The sequence below is a fragment of the Crinia signifera genome, chromosome 1 (genome assembly GCF_055691185.1).
Source record: "Crinia signifera chromosome 1, ASM5569118v1, whole genome shotgun sequence".
NCBI classification, from domain to species: Eukaryota; Metazoa; Chordata; class Amphibia; order Anura; family Myobatrachidae; genus Crinia; species Crinia signifera.
The window spans coordinates 399,857,658-399,880,550 of record NC_139217.1 but is presented as its reverse complement, the minus strand read 5'-3'; the positions used below and the strand labels follow the sequence as shown (position 1 = coordinate 399,880,550).

The window sequence follows — 22,893 nt, the reverse complement described above, 5'->3', positions numbered from 1 at the left end:
TTATATGTAACCATTTTTTATTGTATGATTTAAAATGCTTTAATGGTTATCTTTTGTCTGTGGGGTAAATGCCTAACACATAATGACATGCATTTTTCTCCTAAAACCAATGTAAGATGAGAGCATTACTATGTAAACCAGCCACAAGCATCTTTTTGTGTAAGACCTGCAAATGCTGCAGTGTCCATTCAGTAGTGCTCGGAGCGGGTAATGTGTATTACAGTCAAACTGCTAAGAATTCTTTGTTCAGTCACACTGCAGAAATTATTATTAAGTCGCAGCATTGAACTCAGAAATAGCACACGAGTGGCGATTAACATGCCTGTCAATATGTGCAGTCTGGTCACCGGATTAACCAAATCACACTTCTGGAGTAATATTAGCAGTACCACAGATTTATAATCCTCCCCACTCAACCACGTTTGTTACTAAAATATGAGGTAACATTGAGTAATGTTTTACTATATTAGCATTATGGGATTTAGAAACCACGCTGGGGATGTTAACAAGCCAAGAAAGAGACTCCCTTTAATAAGGCGTACTTTGATTGAATTAGGTCTATACAAGACTACTGTATAAATCTGGTCACTGAGATCCGTCCATCCTATTGTCACAGGATAGTGGACAGCTAAGTACAGCAACTGGTTTTGGATGTTTTTTTTTCAGGATTTTAGTATGTATCAGAGCGCTTCTGAGGTAGATCTTTATATATTTTGTCATACGTTTGCATTTGTCCAGAGGATTTACTTTTTCACCTGTGCCTAAATACATTGGCATATTTAGTGTTGTAAATCCCATGGTCAATAAAATATCATGCTAAACTCGCACATACATCCAATATGAGTTTTGTTACTAATGTACTACTAACATTTTCCTCACTTTTAATTGAAATACTGTTTTGCGCCAGATGGCTAGTGGCTGCTGCTCAGGCCCTTTCATGGGACATCTGGGGAATATCCTATTCTGAGTGCTGCAGGGGTGCAGAAGGTTAATCACTGGATGACTTAATGGATAGAGCTATAATCCATCCATACCCCTGAGACTGAGGCCGTATGCTTCTGTGTTCTGGTCTAGTGAATATTTAATGTGGTCGTGATAAGCAGCAAGATGGGTGTCATCACAAACACTGCCTGAGTGCTGCATACATCATCACCTGTATCAGGAATTCTCTCCGGGTAGAAGTTAAAACTACAGATTTATTTTCAGTCAGGGCTGACACACCACATTATGGTAGAAATGGGCAAAATGTGTGCAAGACATGTCACAATTTGCACTGTAGTAAATTCCATAATAATTGCTATAACAATATTTGACACTTCTTCTGAATCCGTTCTAGATAAAATATGTCAAATTCAGTTATCAAGATCCTTATAGGTTCATGCTAGTTGCTATGAAATACGTCATTCCAACAAAGTACTTTATTTCTTAACATGATGTATAAAATAACTTTTAATTATTTTAGCCTTTATGTATAGGAAATTAAAATTGTGGCTTTAAATGCAGCATGTTAATCCCATACAATACTGTAGATATTAGCCATATGAATATAATGTAGATAATGTAAGGAGATGGCTGTGTGATCAGTGTAGTTAATTTATTTTTATTATTCATTATTTATATGGCACCCAATTATAAAGTACATAAACGAATAAGCAAAATAGTGACATACAGTTGGATACAGCAGAGGACAAGTACAGGGTGCATACACATAGATGTGTCAGCAGAGGACACTGGAATAAGTATTAGCGTGGCAGAAAGCCACAGGATTTGGTGTCATCAAAGATGGTTTAAACCAGGAAAATCACATTAGGGAAGAGGGCCCTGCTCGTGAGAGCTTACATTCTACCTTCAGCTCTGCTATGGCTGATCAGCATAGTGTATCTATTACATATTTACCATCGTCCTTCAGTCTTGTAAATGGACAGAATTCTACTTGGACTCCCCTTACAATAAAGACACACCCATTAATCTAGGGAGACCTAAATCTTGTGAGGAAAGACTGTATCTGTTGTTCTTCTTTCACAAGTGCATTCCGTTCACATCCTGTTATCACTGTTTGGTTATAGGGCACAACAGCGCGAGTGGATCATGACACTGCCATTGTTATGAGCTCTAACAGTACCTACTCCGTTCCACGAAGGCTGACTAGTCATCTGGGTACCAAGGTAAATGCAGTACACGCTTCTGCAGTACAGTTGTTTTTATTCGGTATATTGGATGCAGTGGTCACTGCACTCTTGTATTGTATATGCTAATATTTCTTAAAGATGACTCCTCTTCTACGCATAAAATCTGCTTATAATTCATACTCGCGGGGAAGGGGTAAGGTTCCTTAGGTCGACTGTAAATAGGTCGACTTGCATAAGGTCAACATGAGTTTTTATAGGTTGCCAATTTTTTACTTTCTCCTTCATCCACCAGGGGACACTGCAGCCTTCATACATTGGGATAAAGTGGTGATTGAAGAACTCAGCTCTTAGGGCCTGATTCAGACCTGCTCGCTAGGCTGTGTATATTCGCTGCCGAGCGAGCAGGTAAATACCGCCTCATCTAATGCAATTAGCACAGGCAGACAGAGGAAGCCAACTGTCTGCCTGCGACATGGGAACCCCTGGGGAGGGCCAGGTTGCCACCTCCTGTGGCGTACCTCTCTGACCCGGCCACTGCTGCCTCCGCATCGGGGACCCGCTGCAGCGGCTCGTATTACTGGTCCACGGCCCATACCACACCACCAGCGGTCCAGGGCTCAGCTAAGGGCGCACATGCACCACGTGGTATCCTGGCCGGGCAGAGAAGTCTGTAAGGCCGCTATTACCCAGACTCTTCCTCCCTGCAGAGCTGGCGTCACCATACAGACCAGCACCATTACCTACACTACAGACTCCAGAAACTCTGCTCGTGGCGCGATCTCCACTGACCTACACAGTCCCCGCGCTTTACTTTCCATCACAGGACAGTGAGTTGTATTGTATTGCGGTGGGGTGTATGAATATGTAGCTATATCTATATTATAACTGTGGGTGTCAATTCGGGGTTTGGTGTCTCCTCTCCTCCTAGTGTCTTATTTCTCTATCCATCTTCTATATCTTGGCGTGTGAGTGTGATTGACCTTGCTGTGAGATAGACAAAAGCAAGCAGCGCAAGGAACAGTTTACTCAGCATACTAAAGGTGCTGCTCTCTGTGGATCATATTACAGTGAGTCAGACCCCTGTGCTGCCTCCTGGGCATGCTGCTGAGGAAGTGTCCTGCTGAGACAGCGAGGCCTTGCATAGCCATCTCTCCACATTATGCTCAGTTGAGCCAGCATGGGCTAGAGCTCTACTAAAGTCAGTTGACATCATGGTTAGAACTATTCGCTCTTTCCGGTTCCCTTGCCCTCGGCCTTCCTTCTATAAAGAATAGGGGTATTCCTTCATTATTACAATTTGATGTATCTTTTGAAGATGAAGGATCTGTCCCAGTGGAAAGGGAATTTCTACAGGAGTTTGACCCAGAAAAGCCTCTAGAGGAGGAGCTAGAGCAGGGCTGGGCAACACCGGCCCTCCAGATGTTAGTGAACTACACATCCCAGGATGCTTTGCATTAGTTTTGCTATGTGGCCATGCTGAAACTGATGCAAGGCATGCTGGGATGTGTAGTTCATCAACATCTGGAGGGCCGGTGTTGCCCAGCCCTGAGCTAGAGGGTACATGTTCAGGACATAGATGTACTTAATTGGACAGTTAAACTGACATTTAATGTTCAGTAGGATACCCTGAATGTGTTGTCGTGGATGTGTGATATATTTAGACACACATCGCAATGACACAGACTGTGAAAACAGGCGCACAAATAATTAAAGATAATTAATACAAGTTTTTATAATTTATGACAAATGCTGCTCCCAAGAGTGATTGTGTATCACTCAGAAGATACTAGAAATATTCACACAAGAATAGAGGGCAATTGCCACAATTTAAATCTCAAATGGATAATATTTATTAATATCACATTAAACTAAGATCATTAGATTGCCCTGCTTGCCCAAACCAAAAATCCCTAATTTAACCCTTTCATCACCTAAAGGACATGTGCTGCTTTCTTTAATAAAGGGAAATTGGATAAAAGATTCTTGGCAACAGAGGCTTTATGAAATATTGGAGTGATCGCTACTGGTGAGAGCTGTTTATTTAAGTGGCATTTCAATTGTTCCAAAAGGAAAGTGCACAATTAGAAATATTGTTTCCATATATTGGAATTCTGTGTCCCACCTATGTCAATATTGATGATTTATTTTAATAACTATTATTTTTAATGTGATACATTTGAGATTTAAATTGTGGCAATTGTGCTCTCTTTTCTTGTGTGATTATTAGACATTTAATGTTACTGACCCTGAGCCTTCATCGCCAGTGTCTATATTAAAAGTGGTGCATCCAATAAAACCACGGTTACCGTCCCAGCTTTACATCAACTGCAGGGTCCTTTATTGACTGTATGGCAGACAGATCAAAAGATTTCAGCTATCAAAGCATTTTGGGGGTTTTTTATTAGCCATTTTCACCGAAGTCCAGTCGCAAGTGGGAAACTCTGCCCCCAGCTGACACCTCATTGTCTGGATTAGCTAAGAAAACTACACTCCTTGTCCTGGGTGCTGTCTCTTTAAAGGAGGCACCTGCCCGCAGTCTAGAGACTACTTTCAAGTCTGTCTATTCCACTGCAGGACTGCTCCTAAGACCTGCCCTTGTTTGCTCATGGGTCAACAAGGCAATAGATAAATGGGTGGATGAACTCTCTAACGGTCTTGAAGGAAACCGCCCTAGGTCACAATGGATTATTTTAGCAAAACATATTTGAGAACCCGCAATCTATCTGGAAGAGGCCTCTCGTGATATTGTGACCCTAGGTTCTGGGATATCAGCATCTGCTACTACAGCCAGACACACTATTTGGCTTCGTTCTTGGCAATTTGGTGCAGAGAACGGTCCCTTCCTTACACAGGGAATGCTCTTTTTGGGTCTGAGCTTGACATGCTCATCTCCCAAGCCACTGGCAGTAAGTCCACCTTTTTACTTTCAGCTGCTACCGCCCCCCAAAAAAACGTCACTGGACAGTCCTTTTGGGGTTTCTTTAAGTTCGCTGTACACAAGGGGGCGATTCTTCTACATCGTAAAAATCACCTAGAAGGTTAGGCAGAATCGCCTTTTGTGTACACATCGGGCCATGGCGATGCGCTGCCCCATCTTCCTGTAAGGGAGGACCTGTTACAATATGGTTAGTTCGCTTACCTCCGACTTACAGCGTCTTCGTTTGATGGTGACGTTGGTCTCGTTCACACCCCTGTCTACGATTTTACAGGTTTGACACCTTTTGCGGCCTCCTCGTCCCGGTTTGCCTGAGCGGTGTAACAGGATGCTCAGAGCTCTCCCGCCAGTGTGGGTAGCTACGGGATGTCCCCAATGTATGAAGGCTGCAGTGTCCCTTGGTGTGGATGAAGGAGAAAACAGGAATTTGGTACTCACCGATAATTCCATTTCTCCGATTCCACAAAGGACACTGCACGCCTGCCCAGCGTTGCTCTTTCTGTTGTGTCCTGAATGCCTTGGGTGTTGTGACTCTATGCTACTTCTAGCTTGTTCCTGTACAGTCTTCTCCTGCTCCTTCTTCTCTGGAGATTCCCTGGTCTATCTTCTCCGCTTGGGCACAGTTTTCTAAGACTGAGGTCTAGGAGGGGTAGAGGGGGAGGAGCTTGCCACACTAAGAATTTTTAAGTGCTGACTCCTATCACCACTCTATTTCAATGTATGTAGACTGCAGTGTTCCCTGTGGAATTGGAGAGATGGAATTATCGGTGAGTACCAAATTCCTATATTTAGCACATGGAGCTCTTGTGTTCCATGTTACCCTCAAATGGCTCGCTCCACTATCACTGCCCTCACTACAGGTTACCGATCCCAAGTGTTCTCTACCTGGATGGTAATCTATGAAAAAGTTCTATACAACCTTAAAAACCATGTTGATCATTTACTGTGTTGACCGTTGTAGTATTGACCATCTCACCATGTTGACTTAGTTTGACAGTTAATAGGTCGACATGCCATTAAGGTCTGAAAACCCGGGGAAAGTCAGGAAGCGTGTGCTTAGGCTTGTGCAGCATTTCATAATATTACAGGAATAGGTTGGTATTGCGCTAGTTAAAACACTCCCAGTCTAAAAGGCAGAATCATGGACTCTTTTATTAAACAAATGTTATTAATAATAATCAAAAAGGGTGGCAAAAATGTCACACTAATATAATGATCATATTTTTAAAATCACAATATAAACATCTTTGAAATCAATCAAAATATAGGAATAAAGTATAAATTGGAACTGTGGGTAAAGAAACACATATAGTATGTTCCTTAGTGTGCAGACTGTTTAATGAACTTGAGAATTAATCAGAATTGCTTCTCCCTTCTGTCCATTAGAAAAGCCAATATTTTCTGTTTGTGTAAACCTAATTTAATAGCTAAAATCTAATATTTTCAGGTGGAAATGGTATATTCCCTTCTGTCTATGCTTGGTACCCATGACAAGGATGATATGTCCCGTACGCTACTAGCCATGTCAAGCTCCCAGGATAGTTGTATAGCTATGCGGCAATCTGGATGCCTTCCTCTCCTCATCCAGCTACTACATGGCAATGATAAAGACTCTGTGCTGCTGGGGAACTCCCGGGGAAGTAAGGAAGCTCGTGCACGCGCTAGTGCAGCCCTTCATAACATCATTCACTCTCAGCCTGATGACAAGAGGGGAAGGCGAGAAATCAGAGTCCTGCACCTCTTGGAACAGATCCGGGCTTACTGCGAAACTTGCTGGGAATGGCAAGAGGCACACGAGCAAGGAATGGACCAGGATAAAAATCCAAGTACGTAGGATCAAAACACACACATTGCATCTTAATGTTCCCACAGTTTAAACCTTTGAGTGCCAAGGGACTTTGTCACAATAGGTGTGAAAATTGCCAAACATTTGTATTCATAAGGACCTGTAATGTTCCCCTTATATAGGAAATTTCTTTTTTTACAAAACATTTTTTGGTACTTATGTAGTATCTGGGCTGCCGATTTTGTGATTGTATGCCTTACCTTAAGGCAGTGGTCTCCAACCTTTTTCGGGGTGGGAGCTACTCGCGACAAAATAAACCGCCCGAAGAGCTACTAAATTTAAATTTTTTTTAAAATCTGCAGAATATCCAAAAAAATGCCCCTGACACCTTATGCCACACACCGTAATGCCCCTGAACCTTATGCCACACACTGCAATGTCCAATATGTCACAAACATACCTCCCAACACGAGGCAGAGGAGACATCTGCGCGTGCCGAAGGCACGCGCCCAAAATTAGAGGGTTCACCTACTACCGTGGAACTCCTGCGAGGCTACATACCCCATTTTTTCCAATATGAGGGCATGGTCAGCTCTCTAAGAGCTGTAGCCACATGTGGTGCGGCCATGGAAAATGGAGATGTGATACACATATGTCCCCAATAGTACAGTGCCAGATACACATGACCCCAATAGTGCAGTCTGTGATGCCCATTATACCTATGCCACACACTGTGATGCCCATTATACATATGCCCCGCACTGTGATGCTCCATTATACATATGCAACACACGATGCCCATTATACATATGCCCATTATACAGTACATATGCCCCACAACGTGACGCTCCATTATGCAAACGTCCCGCAGCGTGACGCTGAATTAAACATATGCCACACACATGATGTCCATTATACATATGCCCCACATCGTGATGCCCATTATACATATGCCCCACTGTGATGCTCCATTATACATATGCCCCACTGTGATGCTCCATAATACATATGCCACACTTTGATGCTCCATAATACATATGCCCCACTGTGATGCTCCATTATACATATGCCACACTGTGATGCTCCATTATACATATGCCCCACTGTGATGCTCCATAATACATATGCCCCACTGTTATGCTCCATAATACATATGCCCCACTGTGATGCTCCATAATACATATGCCCCACACACTGTGCGCACACAGTTTTCATTTTTTTTTTACCTAATGTAAGTCTGAGCAGAGGCTGTGGCGCAGGACCGGAGCAGAGGCTGCAACATCAATCACGCTGAGCAGAGGCTGTGGCGTCGATGAGAAAGTGCGCTGGGGACGTCAGGAGGACGCGGCAAGAAGTCACTTTCAGACCTCCTGCCGCCAAGTGAGGATGGAAACGCTACGCGGCAGGAGGTCACTTCCGCCACGTCAGGACCACAAAAGCAGCATTAAAACACTTTCTGACCTCCTGCTGTCAAGCAAGGTACCGCTACGCGGCAGGAGGTCACTTAAACAGCCCCGAGCTACTGGAAAAGTCCCGGCGAGCTACCCGTCGCTCGCGAGCGACGGGTTGGCGAACCCTGCCTTAAGGCATACAATCAGATGCGATGCGATTTTGCATAGGATTCAATGTTAAGAAGGTCCTGTTCATTTCCCCACTATCCAAGTGGGCATAGAGTTGATTTTATATAGCGTGGCGAGCCACCGAGCCCACGCATATTTCTTAAAAAGTATTCTGTGTCCCCTCGCGGGGCTCCCCACACTTCGGGCTCGGTGGCTCGCCACTGGTTTATATCCAACTCCATGCCCACTTGGATAGTGGGAAAAGGACCCCTTTTTCCCATTGAATTCTATGTTAAAATGGACTCAGACCATTTTAACATTGAATCCTATGGAAAAATCTTGACCATCGCATCGCATACGATTTGGTCGCATGCGATGCGATCCGATTTCTAAATCGGACGCCCAGATACTACATAAGTACCCATTTTTTATTTAAATAACAAATTTGAGCGATGCTGGCATTTTAGCAGATATTTTGTGAATCTCTCGGAGAGGTTGGCACTCAAAGGGTTACTTTTTTAAAAATAACTTTTTTTTAAGGACACTGTAGACGCTTACTGTGTTGTTGTTTTTTTTCTGTTCCGGTGGCACCAGCTTGATGCAGTTCTTTTTATACGTAAAATGCAGCTGTCACCTACAGACATTGAAAACTGTAAGCTAACATCTATTCCTGACTAGTACTTTGAAGTATTTCAGATGGCAGAATGAGGAAATATATTAGTATGGTAATTGTTTGTGTTGCAATAAGGTATTTATTACTTTCAGTGCCGGCACCTGTGGAACACCAGATCTGTCCTGCAGTGTGTGTTCTGATGAAGCTTTCCTTTGATGAAGAACACCGGCATGCAATGAATGAGCTTGGTAAGAGAACATACACGGCATCTTGTGGAATGGCGATGTTTTTTCTGCATGGATATTTATTTACCAACTTTCATAGAAACTTAGAATTTGACAGTAGGGAAGAACCACTTACCACATCTAGTTTGCCCTTTTCTTTACCTCTTGGTAGCCTCAATCCAGTTTGATCTTTATTGCTTTGTTAGGATGTCCCTAAAGCTCCAATACACACGGAGCAATACATTGCTCAGTGTCCCATGTTCATCAGTGACCGGCGATGGTCTCTGATAAAAAGGAGACCGTACACATGGGGGTGTGGTCGCTTACTTATTTGAAAGTTTATTTTAGTCTCCCCAGGTATGTCCAGTGCTGTAGATTGTGCACCATTTAGTGTAATGTACATGCTTCTGGAGATATGGCTTCCAGAATTGAATACCATATTGTAGATAAGGCCATACCTGTGAATTAGAAAATGACACGAATATCTCCCCCCACCTACCAGTTCCGTTTTTATTCATTAATTCTTTTTTTCCCTAAAAGGTGGTTTGCAGGCTATTGCAGAGCTCTTGCAAGTGGATTGTGAAATGTATGGACTGATTAAGGACCACTATATGGTCACCTTACGGCGGTATGCTGGCATGGCATTGACTAATCTGACATTTGGAGATGTTGCCAACAAGGTAAGGTTTGTTTATGGTCTCTTAGTAGCTTTGAATCTCTTACTGCAATTCATTCAGCAATTTAGTCATTTAAAATAGAATTCCCAAGTAAAATGCCTCTCGCTCCCATATAAATGATGAGAAATGGGAAATCTTGTGAGATCCTTGGTCATTGTACACGTTAAAGGCACATGATAACTTTTGTTTTGCATTTCTTTTTCTGTCCGCTGTGTAGGCCACGCTGTGTTCCATGAAAAGCTGTATGCGAGCCCTTGTAGCCCAGCTAAAATCAGAAAGTGAAGATTTACAACAGGTAACACTTAAGTGACCACATTATGTTAATTTGTGTGTGTGTGTGTTTATATACATATAATATAGAGATCCTATACCCACTATAATATATTATATATATATATATATATATATATATACCTTTTTTTTTTGTGCAAGTTACTAGTAGGCTGACCATATCCAAAGGACAAATAAACAAAAGTACCAGTAAAGTAGTTCTCTTAATTACAGATAAATGCCAATGAAATTGTATTCAATAAACAAAGGCCACAACAGGCACAAAAAAGGGCAAAAAACACAGGGATCAAAAAAGACAAACCATAAAATGACAGGAAGAACGGAGAAGGCAAGACTATGAGGGGAATCGGGAGTATTCTACCTAGAATGTTAAGTTTTCAGGTTAAAGTAGTTTTATAATTGGCAGAAGATATAAACTCGAGCCAAGTGACACTAAGTTCTCGTAGATCTTCCATATCCTTATAACGGTCTATCCTAGCAAACCATTCCTTCAGAGAAGGTGGTGCCACAACTTCCAGCAAAATTGTATAACCGCTTTTGCCACACTGTTAAAAAATTTGAGTAGAGATTTTTTGTGAGTCTTAAATGGCCCTGGGTGTAAATTTAAAAGCCAGAAGGAAGGATCTAAAGGGGTGCACTAAGCGATTTTGGCTTAGTGCAATGTGAGTTTTTTACTGTGTGTATTTAGCTATAGGCCAAATACACAAATACGTGTGGCTAGTCAAAATTGACTTGACTGCACTGTCTATATTGCCGGGCAATAGCAGCACATCGCTACCGCCTGCAGTGTACACATGGTGCAACATTTGCTAACCACCTAGGCGATTTTGACTAGTCAAAGGGTCGACGTGGGGTTTTTCACTGTTTTTTGAGCCGACAGGCGGTATTTCATGCCCTGCCATCCACTTGCGCGTGGCGGAAGAATAAAATAGTGTGCCGAGCGCAACTAGGCATCGTACCCGAAGTATGTTGAGTGCAGTGGTGCACCTTATCCTGTGTCCATGTGAACTGTGTCGACATTCGGGTAAAAAATCTGCGAAAAACCCATGTCGACCTTTTGACTGTCGACCTAGACCATGTAGACATAATGCTTGTGTCGGCCTAGTCACATATTGACCTAGACCCATGTCAACCTAATGACTGTCGACCATCTTTAGGTCGACCATATGAACCATACCCGCCTGGTGAAATCGCCTCATGTGTACATGGCTTAATGGAGCTGCACGACCGAAAACGAACGCTAAAAGATAAATAACTTTCTCCCGGTAGAGGCATAGAGCTCTACAGTCACACCAAATATGTCCTAGCTAGGGCCTTCAGCTGAATTGCAGCAAACTATTAGACACAGCATGGAACAGTTTAGCTAATGTTTATGGGCATCTATACAAGTGGGAGACCACTTTATAGTGAGTCTCAAATCACTGAATTGCAGACATAGCTGACCGATCACAGATGTATATGCACAAAAAGTAAGTGGACTCGCATAGACATCAACACAGGGACAATGATTGAACAATAAACTTGACAACATAATAGGGAAGGAAGGGATAAGGATGACCAATAAGAGAAATGGGGGAAGCATCAATAAATATAGCGCATAGTCCATAGCCAATGGGCCAAGCACATCACAAACTATGTAAGAGATACCTTGGTATTCAAAATTGAATGAAAAGAAAATGAGCAGAGGGGTCATAAGGGGTGCAGATCGAGGCAAACCTTTCCAGATAAGCTTGGAGGTAGTAAACTCGCACACAATCAATCACAATGGTTACAGTAGGTGAGACTTGAGAATAGGATGGCTTACAATCAGGAGCAGCTGATTTTTATTTAGATTTTGTTTTTTAATTTAGATTTTTTTTTGGTACTCTTTACCTAGCACGGCGCCCATCGCGGGCATTGAATGCACTAAAAAATCGGGTGCGACGCGACCGACGCGATGCCCGCGATTTCCCATAGGAAACAATGTTAAATTTCTCAATTGACCCGATTTTTCCATAGGAAACAATGTTAAATGGCCCACAGAGGCCAAATAGCCACCCTGAAGTGTGAAATGGCCCCCACAATTGTTAACGCCACCCCACGATCAGCGTGAACCCGAAGCGTGGCGAGCGCAGCGGTACGCGTCCTACGACCTTTTCATACCCCCACTATCCACGTCGGCGTGGAGTTGAGAATAGAATAGTGTGGCGAGCCACCGAGACTGAAGCGTGGCGAGCGGACGCGGATACCTGTGAAGCCCGCGAACGGACGCGTTTACCTGTGAAGGTATCCGCGTCCCCTCGCGGGGCTCGCTGCGCTCACCACGCTTCGGGCTCGGTGGCTCGCTACGCTCGCCACACTATTCTATTCTCAACTCCACGCCGACGTGGATAGTGGGGGTATGAAAAGGTCGTAGGACGCGTACCGCCGCCCCTCGCGGGGTCGCTGCGCTCGCCACGCTTCGGGTTGACGTTGATCGTGGGGTGGCGTTACCAATTGTGGGGGACATTTCACACTTCAGGGTGCCTATTTGGCCTCTGTGGGCCATTTAACATTGTTTCCTATGGAAAATCGTGTCAATTGAGGCATTGAACAGTAAAATCGGGTCAATTGAGAAATGTAACATTGTTCCCTATGGGAAATCGCGGGCATCGAGTCGGTGGCGTCGCACCCGATTTTTAGTGCATTCAATGGCCGCGATGCCCGCGATTTTTTTTACCTGCGATGCCCACGATCAAAATCGTGGGCGCCGTGCTAGGTAAAGAGTACCATTTTTTTTTTTTTTATAGAAGTCCCTCCTTTTGCCACCAGTAATCGTTATGTTATTAATAGTTGTTATGCACTTTTTTATAGATCTTGTATCTTGAGTTCTTAATGACTGCAGCCACCCAGCGCTGAAGAGCAATCGGCCATTAGAACAAATATTTATAATCTAAATATAATTAGCAGCAAAATACAAGTCAGGGTATCCTGTGAATGAAAAAGTAGATGGGAGCAGAGTTCAGGCTGTCTGTTCTTGTGTGTTGCAGGTCATTGCAAGTGTGCTCAGGAATCTGTCCTGGAGAGCAGATGTCAATAGTAAGAAAACCCTTCGTGAAGTTGGCAGTGTGAAAGCACTAACAGAATGTGCACTTCAAGTGAAGAAGGTAAATTTGGGCTTTCATCTTTTGCAAATTCCAGAGCAGTATTCCTATTCATTAGTGATGCATCACAGCAGTGTAAGGCCATCCCTGAGCCGCCCAGGCAGGATCGCATGTGATACATCTCGTGCGGTCCTTTCATATGCTATGCATCGCATGCGACATTGGGTCGAGTCAGAGGTTGGGCTGGCACTTAAGAGATCTGTAGTATGTACAGTTTTTAAAATTAACGTGTTTTTTGTTTTTCCACTTCTCCAGGAGTCTACATTGAAGAGTGTACTGAGTGCCTTATGGAACCTGTCAGCTCATTGCACAGAGAACAAAGCAGACATATGTTCTGTGGACGGGGCCTTGGCTTTCTTAGTAGGCACATTGACTTACCGAAGCCAAACCAATACTTTGGCCATTATTGAGAGTGGAGGCGGAATACTGCGCAATGTGTCCAGTTTAATTGCCACTAATGAAGACCACAGGTTTGTAATTAATGCTGTGGGTAGTTTTAGGCTCTAAAGTGGGTGGGTTAGGTTTGGGCTGCAGGGGGAAGGGTTAAGGGATTGTTAAGGTTAGTCTGCGGGGAGGGAAGGTTTGGCACTAAAAAGGGGGGAGGGGGGGGGGGTTAAGGGGGTGCTTTCCATCCCGTCTCAGATGTTTTCTCTATAAAGTCATGTATTTATAATGTTGCACAAATATTTATGAATCAACATTTCTTCCCTAAGTTTTATAGAAATATGAACATTTTTTATCTTGTTACTTTATATTTTCTTTTCTTTCATTGCAGGCAAATCCTAAGAGAGAACAATTGCCTACAGACGTTATTACAGCACTTAAAATCGCACAGCTTGACCATTGTCAGTAATGCTTGTGGGACCTTGTGGAATTTATCTGCACGCAACTCAAAAGATCAGGAAGCTCTCTGGGACATGGGTGCTGTCAGCATGCTCAAAAACCTTATCCATTCAAAGCACAAAATGATAGCAATGGGCAGTGCAGCAGCCTTAAGGAATTTAATGGCAAACCGGCCTGCCAAATATAAAGACACCAATATCATGTCTCCAGGCTCCAGTGTCCCTTCTCTTCATGTTCGGAAGCAGAAAGCATTAGAAGCAGAACTTGATGCACAGCATTTGTCTGAAACTTTTGACAACATTGATAATTTAAGTCCCAAAACCTCTCATCGCAATAAGCAAAGACATAAGCAAAATGTGTACGGTGACTATGTTCTGGACTCCAGTAGACATGATGATTCAGTTTGCCGGTCAGACAACTTTAGCCCTAACAATTTAACTGTCCTTTCTCCATATATGAACACAACTGTGTTGCCAGCACCATCTTCTAGGCAAGCTGGCGATGGTAACAGGACAGAAAAGGACAGGGAACGGACAGGAATAAATAATTACCATTCTTCCAGTGATGGAAGCTCATCCAAACGGATTGGGTTACAACTTTCAACTACTGCTCAGATTGGTAAAGTTATGGATGAGGTATCGGGCATTCACCTAGCTCAGGAAGACCGAAATTCTGGGTCTTCAGAAATGCACAACACGTCCGATGAAAGGACTTCTAGAAAGACTACTTCTAACCATTCCCACACAAATTCCTACAATTTCACCAAAGGAGAGGTTTCCAACAGAGCATGCCCTGTATCGTATATGAAAATGGAGTATAAAATGTCATCAAATGATAGCTTGAACAGCGTTAGCAGTACTGATGGCTATGGAAAACGTGGTCAAGTAAAACCTTCTGTTGAGTCCTACTCTGAAGATGATGAGAGTAAATTTTGCAGTTACGGACAGTATCCAGCAGGTCTAGCTCATAAAATACACAGTGCTAATCACATGGATGATAATGACACTGAACTAGACACGCCAATAAATTATAGCTTGAAATATTCAGATGAACAATTGAATTCTGGCCGGCAAAGCCCAACTCAAAATGATAGATGGGCCAGACCCAAACACATAATAGATAATGAAATGAAACAAAATGAACAAAGGCAGGCCAGAAATCCGAAAAGCTCTTATACTGCCTTCACTGAAAGCAAAGACGAGAAACACAAAAAATTCTCCCCACATTTTGTACCGACCGAAAACAATTCACCATTCAGGGGAAGAACTCCAAACACTCAAGGAGATCAGACTCGAGCAAATTCAAATGCTGGAATAAGTCAGAAGGCCAATAAACCTCATTGTCAGGTTGAAGTCTATGATGACGACAAGACAACAAATTTCAGTGAACGATATTCTGAGGAAGAACAGCAAGAGGAGGAAGATGATCAGCAAGTAAACTTCAATATCACAACTTATAATCAAGAGGAACACCACGTTGAGCAGCCTATTGATTACAGTCGAAAGTATCCACCTGATGTTGCACCATCAACACAGAAACCTTCATTCTCTTTTTCAAAGAATTCTTCTAAACAACGATCAAAGAAAGATAATGCGTCATCCAGCAATAATACGCCTAGCCCATCACCAAACACAAGTAGACAAAGTCAACTTCACCCTAATTCCGCTCAATCCCGAAGTGGTCAAAATAGACAAAAACAGAGCTCAAGTAAGTCATCTTCAATTAACCAAGAAACTATACAAACCTATTGTGTTGAAGATACACCTATATGTTTTTCAAGATGCAGTTCTCTGTCGTCCTTGTCTTCAGCTGAGGATGAAATTGAAGGGCGTGAAAGAGGTGCTCAAGGAGCAGGTGGGAATAACACACTTCAAATTACTGAACTTAAAGGAAGCAGAGATGCTACCTCAAAAGAAAGTGCATCTAGCGAATCTCGTACAGCACCACATCATATACGTAGCAAAACAAGCAGGTTACCAACTTCTACCTTATCTCCCTCTGATGCTTCAAGGCATAAATCTGTTGAGTTTTCTTCAGGTGCTAAATCACCCTCGAAAAGTGGAGCTCAGACCCCTAAAAGTCCTCCAGAACATTATGTCCAGGAAACTCCTTTAATGTTCAGCAGGTGTACTTCCGTTAGCTCATTGGATAGTTTTGAAAGTCATTCAATTGCCAGCTCTGTGCAAAGTGAGCCATGCAGTGGTATGGTTAGCGGTATTATTAGTCCTAGTGATCTCCCTGATAGTCCAGGGCAAACCATGCCACCAAGCCGATGTAAAACACCACCTCCTTCTCAGGCAGTGCAAGATAAAAGAGATGGAAATAAACCTAAAATAAGAAGTAATGCTGAAGAAAGGGACTCTGTGACCAAACAGACTGCTGTACATGCAGCTGTTCAAAGAGTTCAAGTGCTTCAGGAAGTGGATACCTTATTGCATTTTGCAACAGAGACCACACCAGATGGGTTTTCATGTGCTTCAAGCCTCAGTGCACTTAGCCTGGATGAGCCATATATTCCAAAAGATGTAGAACTTAAAATTATGCCTCCAGTATTTGAAAATGATCAAGGTAATGAAGCAGAGTCAGACAAGTCCAAAGAATCGACTGACCATCACGAGAAAAAAGAAGAGAAACAATCAGAACCAGAGAAAGACATACTGGATGATACAGATGATGATATTGACATATTAGAGGAATGCATAATATCCGCTATGCCTACAAAATCCTCAAGGAAAACCAAGAAAGCTTCCCAACCAACTGTTTCTAAATCAGCACCTCCTACTGCAAGAAAACCAAGCCAGCTACCAGTGTATAAACCCCTTTCTCTTCAAACTAAACTACAGGCTCAAAAGCATGTTAGTTTCAACCATACAGATGATATGCCTAAAGTGTATTGTGTAGAAGGCACACCAATAAACTTTTCCACAGCGACATCCCTTAGTGATCTCACCATAGAATCACCACCAAATGAATTGGCAAATAATGATCATGCAAATGTACCCGTTTTTTCGGAGTTTGAAAAGAGGGATGCAATTCCTACTGAGGGGAGGAGTACAGATGATGCAGATGCAGGTAAAAACTCTACTGCAGTTGCAGCTGGACTAGACGAAGATAAATCAGAGGAAGGTGATATTCTTGCAGAGTGCATACATTCTGCAATGCCCAAAGGAAAAAGCCACAAGCCCTATAGAGTCAAAAAGATCATGGATCAAGTTAATAACACAACTGCACCTCAAGATAATAAAAATTCACAAGAAAGCGAAAAGAAACCAAACTCTCCACTAAAACCTGTGCCACAACCAAATGGACGTCAAAAGAAAAACACTGATTCAAAAATGAGTCTAGGACATGAAAAGCCCTATGGTGACCCGAGAAAGCAAAATGTTAAAAACTTAAAAGAGACTAATGATAAAATTCCCAATAATGAAGAACGTGTAAAAGGAAGCTTTGCTTTCGATTCCCCTCATCACTATACTCCAATTGAGGGCACACCCTATTGTTTTTCAAGGAATGATTCACTGAGTTCTTTAGACTTTGACGAAGATGATGTTGACCTTTCTAGAGAAAAGGAAGAGCTGCGGAAAGAAAAAGAAACAAAGGAAACAGACTCAAGAACAGATAAGAATCATTCTTCTGCAAACCAGTCACCTGGGCAGCAAGCTCAAAAGAATTCAGCAAGCAGGGGTTCTTCTAAATCTTTGGTCCAAAAACAAGCTTCATTTCCACCAGCATCCAAAGTCCAAGACAGAGGAGGAGCATCTGATGAAAAAATGCAGAATTTCGCAATTGAAAACACACCGGTTTGTTTTTCTCGCAATTCATCTCTCAGTTCATTAAGTGACATTGACCAAGAAAACAATAACAAAGAAGTTGAGTCAACAAAAGAAAATGAACCTTCCGACTCCCAGACAGCATTACGCAGACCTCAAACTTCAGGTTATGCACCAAAGTCATTTCATGTTGAAGATACCCCAGTTTGTTTTTCTAGGAACAGTTCTCTAAGTTCTTTAAGCATTGACTCTGAGGATGATTTGCTACAGGAATGTATAAGTTCTGCTATGCCAAAGAAGAAAAAGCCCTCAAAAGCCAAAAGTGAGAAAGTCGCTGGTGGAATTCTTGCTGAGGAGGAACCTGATCTTACACTAGATCTGAGAGAGATCCGAAGTTCTGATTCTGAAAACGAATTTTCCCCAGATTCAGAAAACTTTGATTGGAAAGCAATTCAAGAAGGTGCCAATTCGATTGTCAGTCGAATACATCAAGCAGCTGCTGCAGTTCCATTATCACGACAAGGTTCATCTGATTCTGATTCAATTCTTTCGCTAAAATCAGGGATTTCATTGGGCTCTCCTTTTCATCTGACATCAGATAAGGAAGAAAAGGCCATCCCAATAAACAAAGGTCCAAGAATTGTAAAGCCTGGAGAGAAGAGTTCAATACAAAACAAGAAAAATGATGAAGAGCCTAAAAGTGTAAAAGGGGGAAAGAAAGTGTATAAAAGTATGATAACAGGAAAGTCTCGTTCCAGCTCTGATTTTTCAAGTCAGTGTAAACAACCAGTACAAGCAAATATGCCATCAATCTCTCGTGGTAGAACAATGATCCATATTCCTGGAGTCCGGGCAAGTTCTCCAAGCACTAGCCCTGTTTTAAAGAAAGTTCCTGTTTCAAAAAATACACCACCTAAAGGTTCCAGTGACAACTCAACTAGTTCTCCTAGAGGACAAAAAACTTTAAAATCAGAGCCATTTTACAATAACAGGCAGGCTGCTGCACCAGTAGGGTCAAGTAAAGTACCTTCTAGATCTGGATCAAGAGACGCTACTCCTTCTAGGCCGCCTTCACAACCATTAAGTAGACCTATGCAGTCCCCTGGTCGAAGCTCTATTTCACCTGGCAAAAATGGAATAAGTCCACCGAACAAATTCTCTCAGTTGCCAAGGACATCTTCCCCTAGCACCAACTCCACAAAGTCCTCTGGTTCAGGAAGAATGTCCTATACATCTCCAGGTAGGCAGTTAAGTCAGCAGAACCTGAACAAGCAACCCAATCTTCCTAAAACACCTAGTGGTATTCCAAGAAGTGAGTCTGCTTCAAAAGGTTTAAACCAAAATGTGAGCACTGGATCAAGTAAGAAAGTAGAGCTCGCTAGAATGTCTTCAACAAAATCTAGTGGAAGTGAATCAGATAGATCAGAGAGACCTGTATTAGTACGTCAGTCTACTTTTATTAAGGAAGCACCTAGTCCTACATTAAGGAGAAAATTAGAAGAGTCTGCCTCATTTGAATCCTTGTCTTCTTCATCAAGAGCAGATTCTCCAACACGATCTCAGAGTCAGACACCGGTTTTAAGCCCATCTCTTCCTGAAATGTCTTTATCAACTCATGCTGTACAAACTGGTGGATGGAGAAAAATGCCTCCAAATATGAATCCACCATCTGAACATGTTGACTTGAGAAAGCGGCATGACATAAGTCGGTCACATTCAGAGTCCCCATCCAGGCTTCCGATTACACGATCTGGCACTTGGAAACGTGAGCACAGTAAACACTCATCTTCACTTCCTCGTGTTAGTACTTGGCGAAGAACTGGGAGTTCATCATCAATTTTGTCTGCTTCTTCTGAATCTAGTGAGAAAGCAAAGAGTGAAGATGAAAAGCAGCCAGCATGCTTCATCCCAGGGTCAATATCTAACCCGGATGGTCCACCATCTGCAAAAGGAACTTGGAGAAAAATAAGGGAGAATGAAACCCTTGAGACGACAATTGACAGAACTTCAAACACCCTTGCTGACTCTTGCAACTCACTAGAATCTAAAACAGTATACCAGATGGCACCAGCTGTCTCCAAAACAGAGGATGTATGGGTAAGAATTGAGGACTGCCCAATAAATAACCCTAGATCAGGCAAGTCCCCTACAGGGAATTCTCCCCCAGTTATTGACAATATCTCAGAGCAGGGGGATCTAGATGAGGTAGCCGAGGATTCCCATGGAAGGCATAATTCAGGGAATGGGAATTCCTTGGAAAATAGGCAGAAATCATTTATTAAAGTGGAAGGTGTGGATATTAAGGGGACAGACCCAAAACCTGTAATTAACATTCAGCCTACAGGGCAAGAGACAAGTGAAAATTCTGTCTCCGAGCGTACACCATTTAGCTCAAGCAGTTCAAGCAAACACAGCTCACCAAGTGGGACTGTTGCAGTACGCGTTACTCCATTTAACTATAACCCTAGTCCCAGGAAAAGCAATGGAGACGGTAGCACATCTCGACCATCCCAGATCCCAACACCAGTGACTACAAAGAAAAAAAACTCAAAAAGTGAAGGCACAGACTCTAGTGGATCTCAAAGCCCCAAAAGACATTCTGGGTCTTATCTGGTGACTTCTGTGTGAGAAGGCACTTAGCTGTTATTTGAAATAAAATTCTGATGCATTATTTTTTAGCTGTCCATGTATATTGTTCAAAGACAAAAATATAACAAAGTCTGTAAATATCTTTGATTTTTTTATAAGGGTTGTTCAGGAAGCCATAATTCCTAAAACATTGTTTTGTTTTTTTTTGTTTTTTAATTTTATTTACTGTAAGATACTGACACCGAGAATTAGGATATTTATAGATTTTTTTTTTTTATCATTTTGATCTTTCGATCTTCTAAAGCACCCCAGCTGTTTTGGCCCTGAAAAGGACTTAATTGTCTCATTAACTGATAAAAAAAAAATGAATTCCAATAATAAATAATACAGATAACCTTTCCTAACTGTAGCTGTATTAACAGGAATCTGACTGGCCTTATCACATCAGGGGAAATCTTTTAGTGATGCAGAACATATATTATTGCCTTAGTTACAGTGAATACAGTTTATATATTTTATCATGCTGCTGTCAGACCTACAGCAATGTGATTTCTACTGAAAGCTTTTTTTGTTTTTTCTTTCTTCCCTGGCCAGCCTTTCTGCATGACTGATCTGACAATCCAAGTACTGTGATCTCATGATGTGCATAGGTACAGTAGATATGGTATAACAATCTACAAAACACAAAAAGGCTAAAGTTAAAAAGTTGTGTTGCAGTTAGACCACAATTTTTTTTATTTTTTGGGGGGAGGGGGGATCTCGGATCAAATATTGACTTTTTTTTTTTTTTTTATTCGATGCTATGCTGTATATTGTCTGTTTCGTTATTTGAGGTGAGATGGCTGCTCTCTTTTGAATGATATAGATTATTCTAACTGAACATTTCTGAATAAATTATTACTGTATGTAAATTCATAATTGTGTTTTTATAGTGAACTGTAAATTTTTGTGGCATGCAGATTTTTTTTTTTTTAAAGGGAATATGCTATATTGCAATAGACTGAATTCTATTGGATGAGAAAACATTACCGTAAGGTTTTTACTGCTAACTGTCTGTGTAGCTATTGATTTAAAAATCTTTTGGTAATTTTATTTCCTGCAATAAAATCAGCCCATAGGAAAGACCTTTAGCTGTCAATAACCATATCGGTTAACCACTAGGTCTGTAGTATAATAATTTGCAAGTTCTAGTAATAAATGCTTTGTACAAAAATATGTTCTTTTATTTCCCCTGCTTGCTGCAACTGGTGTAAATCCTGTTTTTATCGCTATTGACCAATTTTTAACCTGGTAGTTGTGATTACAGAATTGAACTGACTTGTACTAAACTCTATTTATTAATTTTTAAAAGCTGTCTGCACTCTTAATTCCTCCTCCTTGTTTGTTCTCAGTAGTCGGAACCCTGCAAAGCAGAGTTTCAGCTAAGGAGCAGTACAAATAACCTTCACACACTTTCACACTGTGTGTATTGTTAGTGGTAAAAGTGAATTAGTTTGTATAAGCAAGATGGGAATAATGTATTTCTGGATGGTTGTGGATATTTTTAATTTAAACACCAACTTTTTTTTTTTTTTTTGTTTTTCTTGTCAAGGCAGTTTTATCTATGCGTGACGAAGAAGATTTTATGACTTTTGCAATAAAAATTCAAATCATGAATTGTCTTTTTTTATGGTCAAACTTGCACATGCAATTCTATTAATAGACTGTAGGAATCCCATTTACACCCGGTATCCCATTTCATGTGCTGAAATGTAGAGCATACAAAGTAGGTTCACCTTGTTCGTGTTGCATATTTTGTTTTTTATCCTTCAGTAATCAGAAGTAACATCACTTCCATTCTGTGACCATTTGTTACTTCTCCATATATACTTATCCTCATATGTTTCTATGGTACACTGTATAAAATTCATATGATATATGAAATAACACTACATTTTTCATCATGGGCTAATTGATCCTTCTGCAATATGACTTTTTCTTTATTTTATTTTTATGTACCCTTCCTTGCCCCTATTTAACAAGTAGAGTGTGTCTAAAATGGTGATTGATACCCCGTCCTCACTGCAGCTAAATTCACGGGTGTAGCAAGTGGACCCGGGAATTTGCCTTTTAACACAGGATTTTTGGCAGTGTGAATGGGTCGCATATCCGGATCTCATACACGGGTAAAACCCTTTTTACCAGTGTCTGAGATCCGGGTATTCAGACACGGGTTGACCCGTTCACACTGCCGAAAAACCCATGTTTAAAGGCAAATTCCCAGGTAGAACTTCTTCACCCGGGAATTTGCCTTGCAGTGACAACGGGGGTCCAGCGCGGCATTCCCCGGCATTTTAATGCCGGGTAAAAGTCGTG

The 22,893-nt window shown here is 41.8% G+C and overlaps 1 protein-coding gene across 5 annotated transcripts in view; it reads left to right on the top strand.

Annotated features, from left to right (window-relative positions):
- Nucleotides 1-20,622, top strand: part of APC (APC regulator of Wnt signaling pathway) — a 102,385-nt gene extending 81,763 nt beyond the window's left edge. For all 5 annotated transcript variants that reach the window (XM_083151660.1, XM_083151663.1, XM_083151662.1 and 2 more), the window contains 8 exons: nt 2,067-2,165; nt 6,512-6,890; nt 9,175-9,270; nt 9,787-9,926; nt 10,141-10,218; nt 13,223-13,339; nt 13,592-13,806; nt 14,112-20,622. In XM_083151660.1, the coding sequence (XP_083007786.1) occupies nt 2,067-2,165; nt 6,512-6,890; nt 9,175-9,270; nt 9,787-9,926; nt 10,141-10,218; nt 13,223-13,339; nt 13,592-13,806; nt 14,112-20,577 (7,590 nt within the window). In that variant the 3' untranslated portion in view covers nt 20,578-20,622. The remainder of the gene's footprint in view (nt 1-2,066; nt 2,166-6,511; nt 6,891-9,174; nt 9,271-9,786; nt 9,927-10,140; nt 10,219-13,222; nt 13,340-13,591; nt 13,807-14,111) is intronic.
- Nucleotides 20,623-22,893: the final 2,271 nt, after the last annotated feature.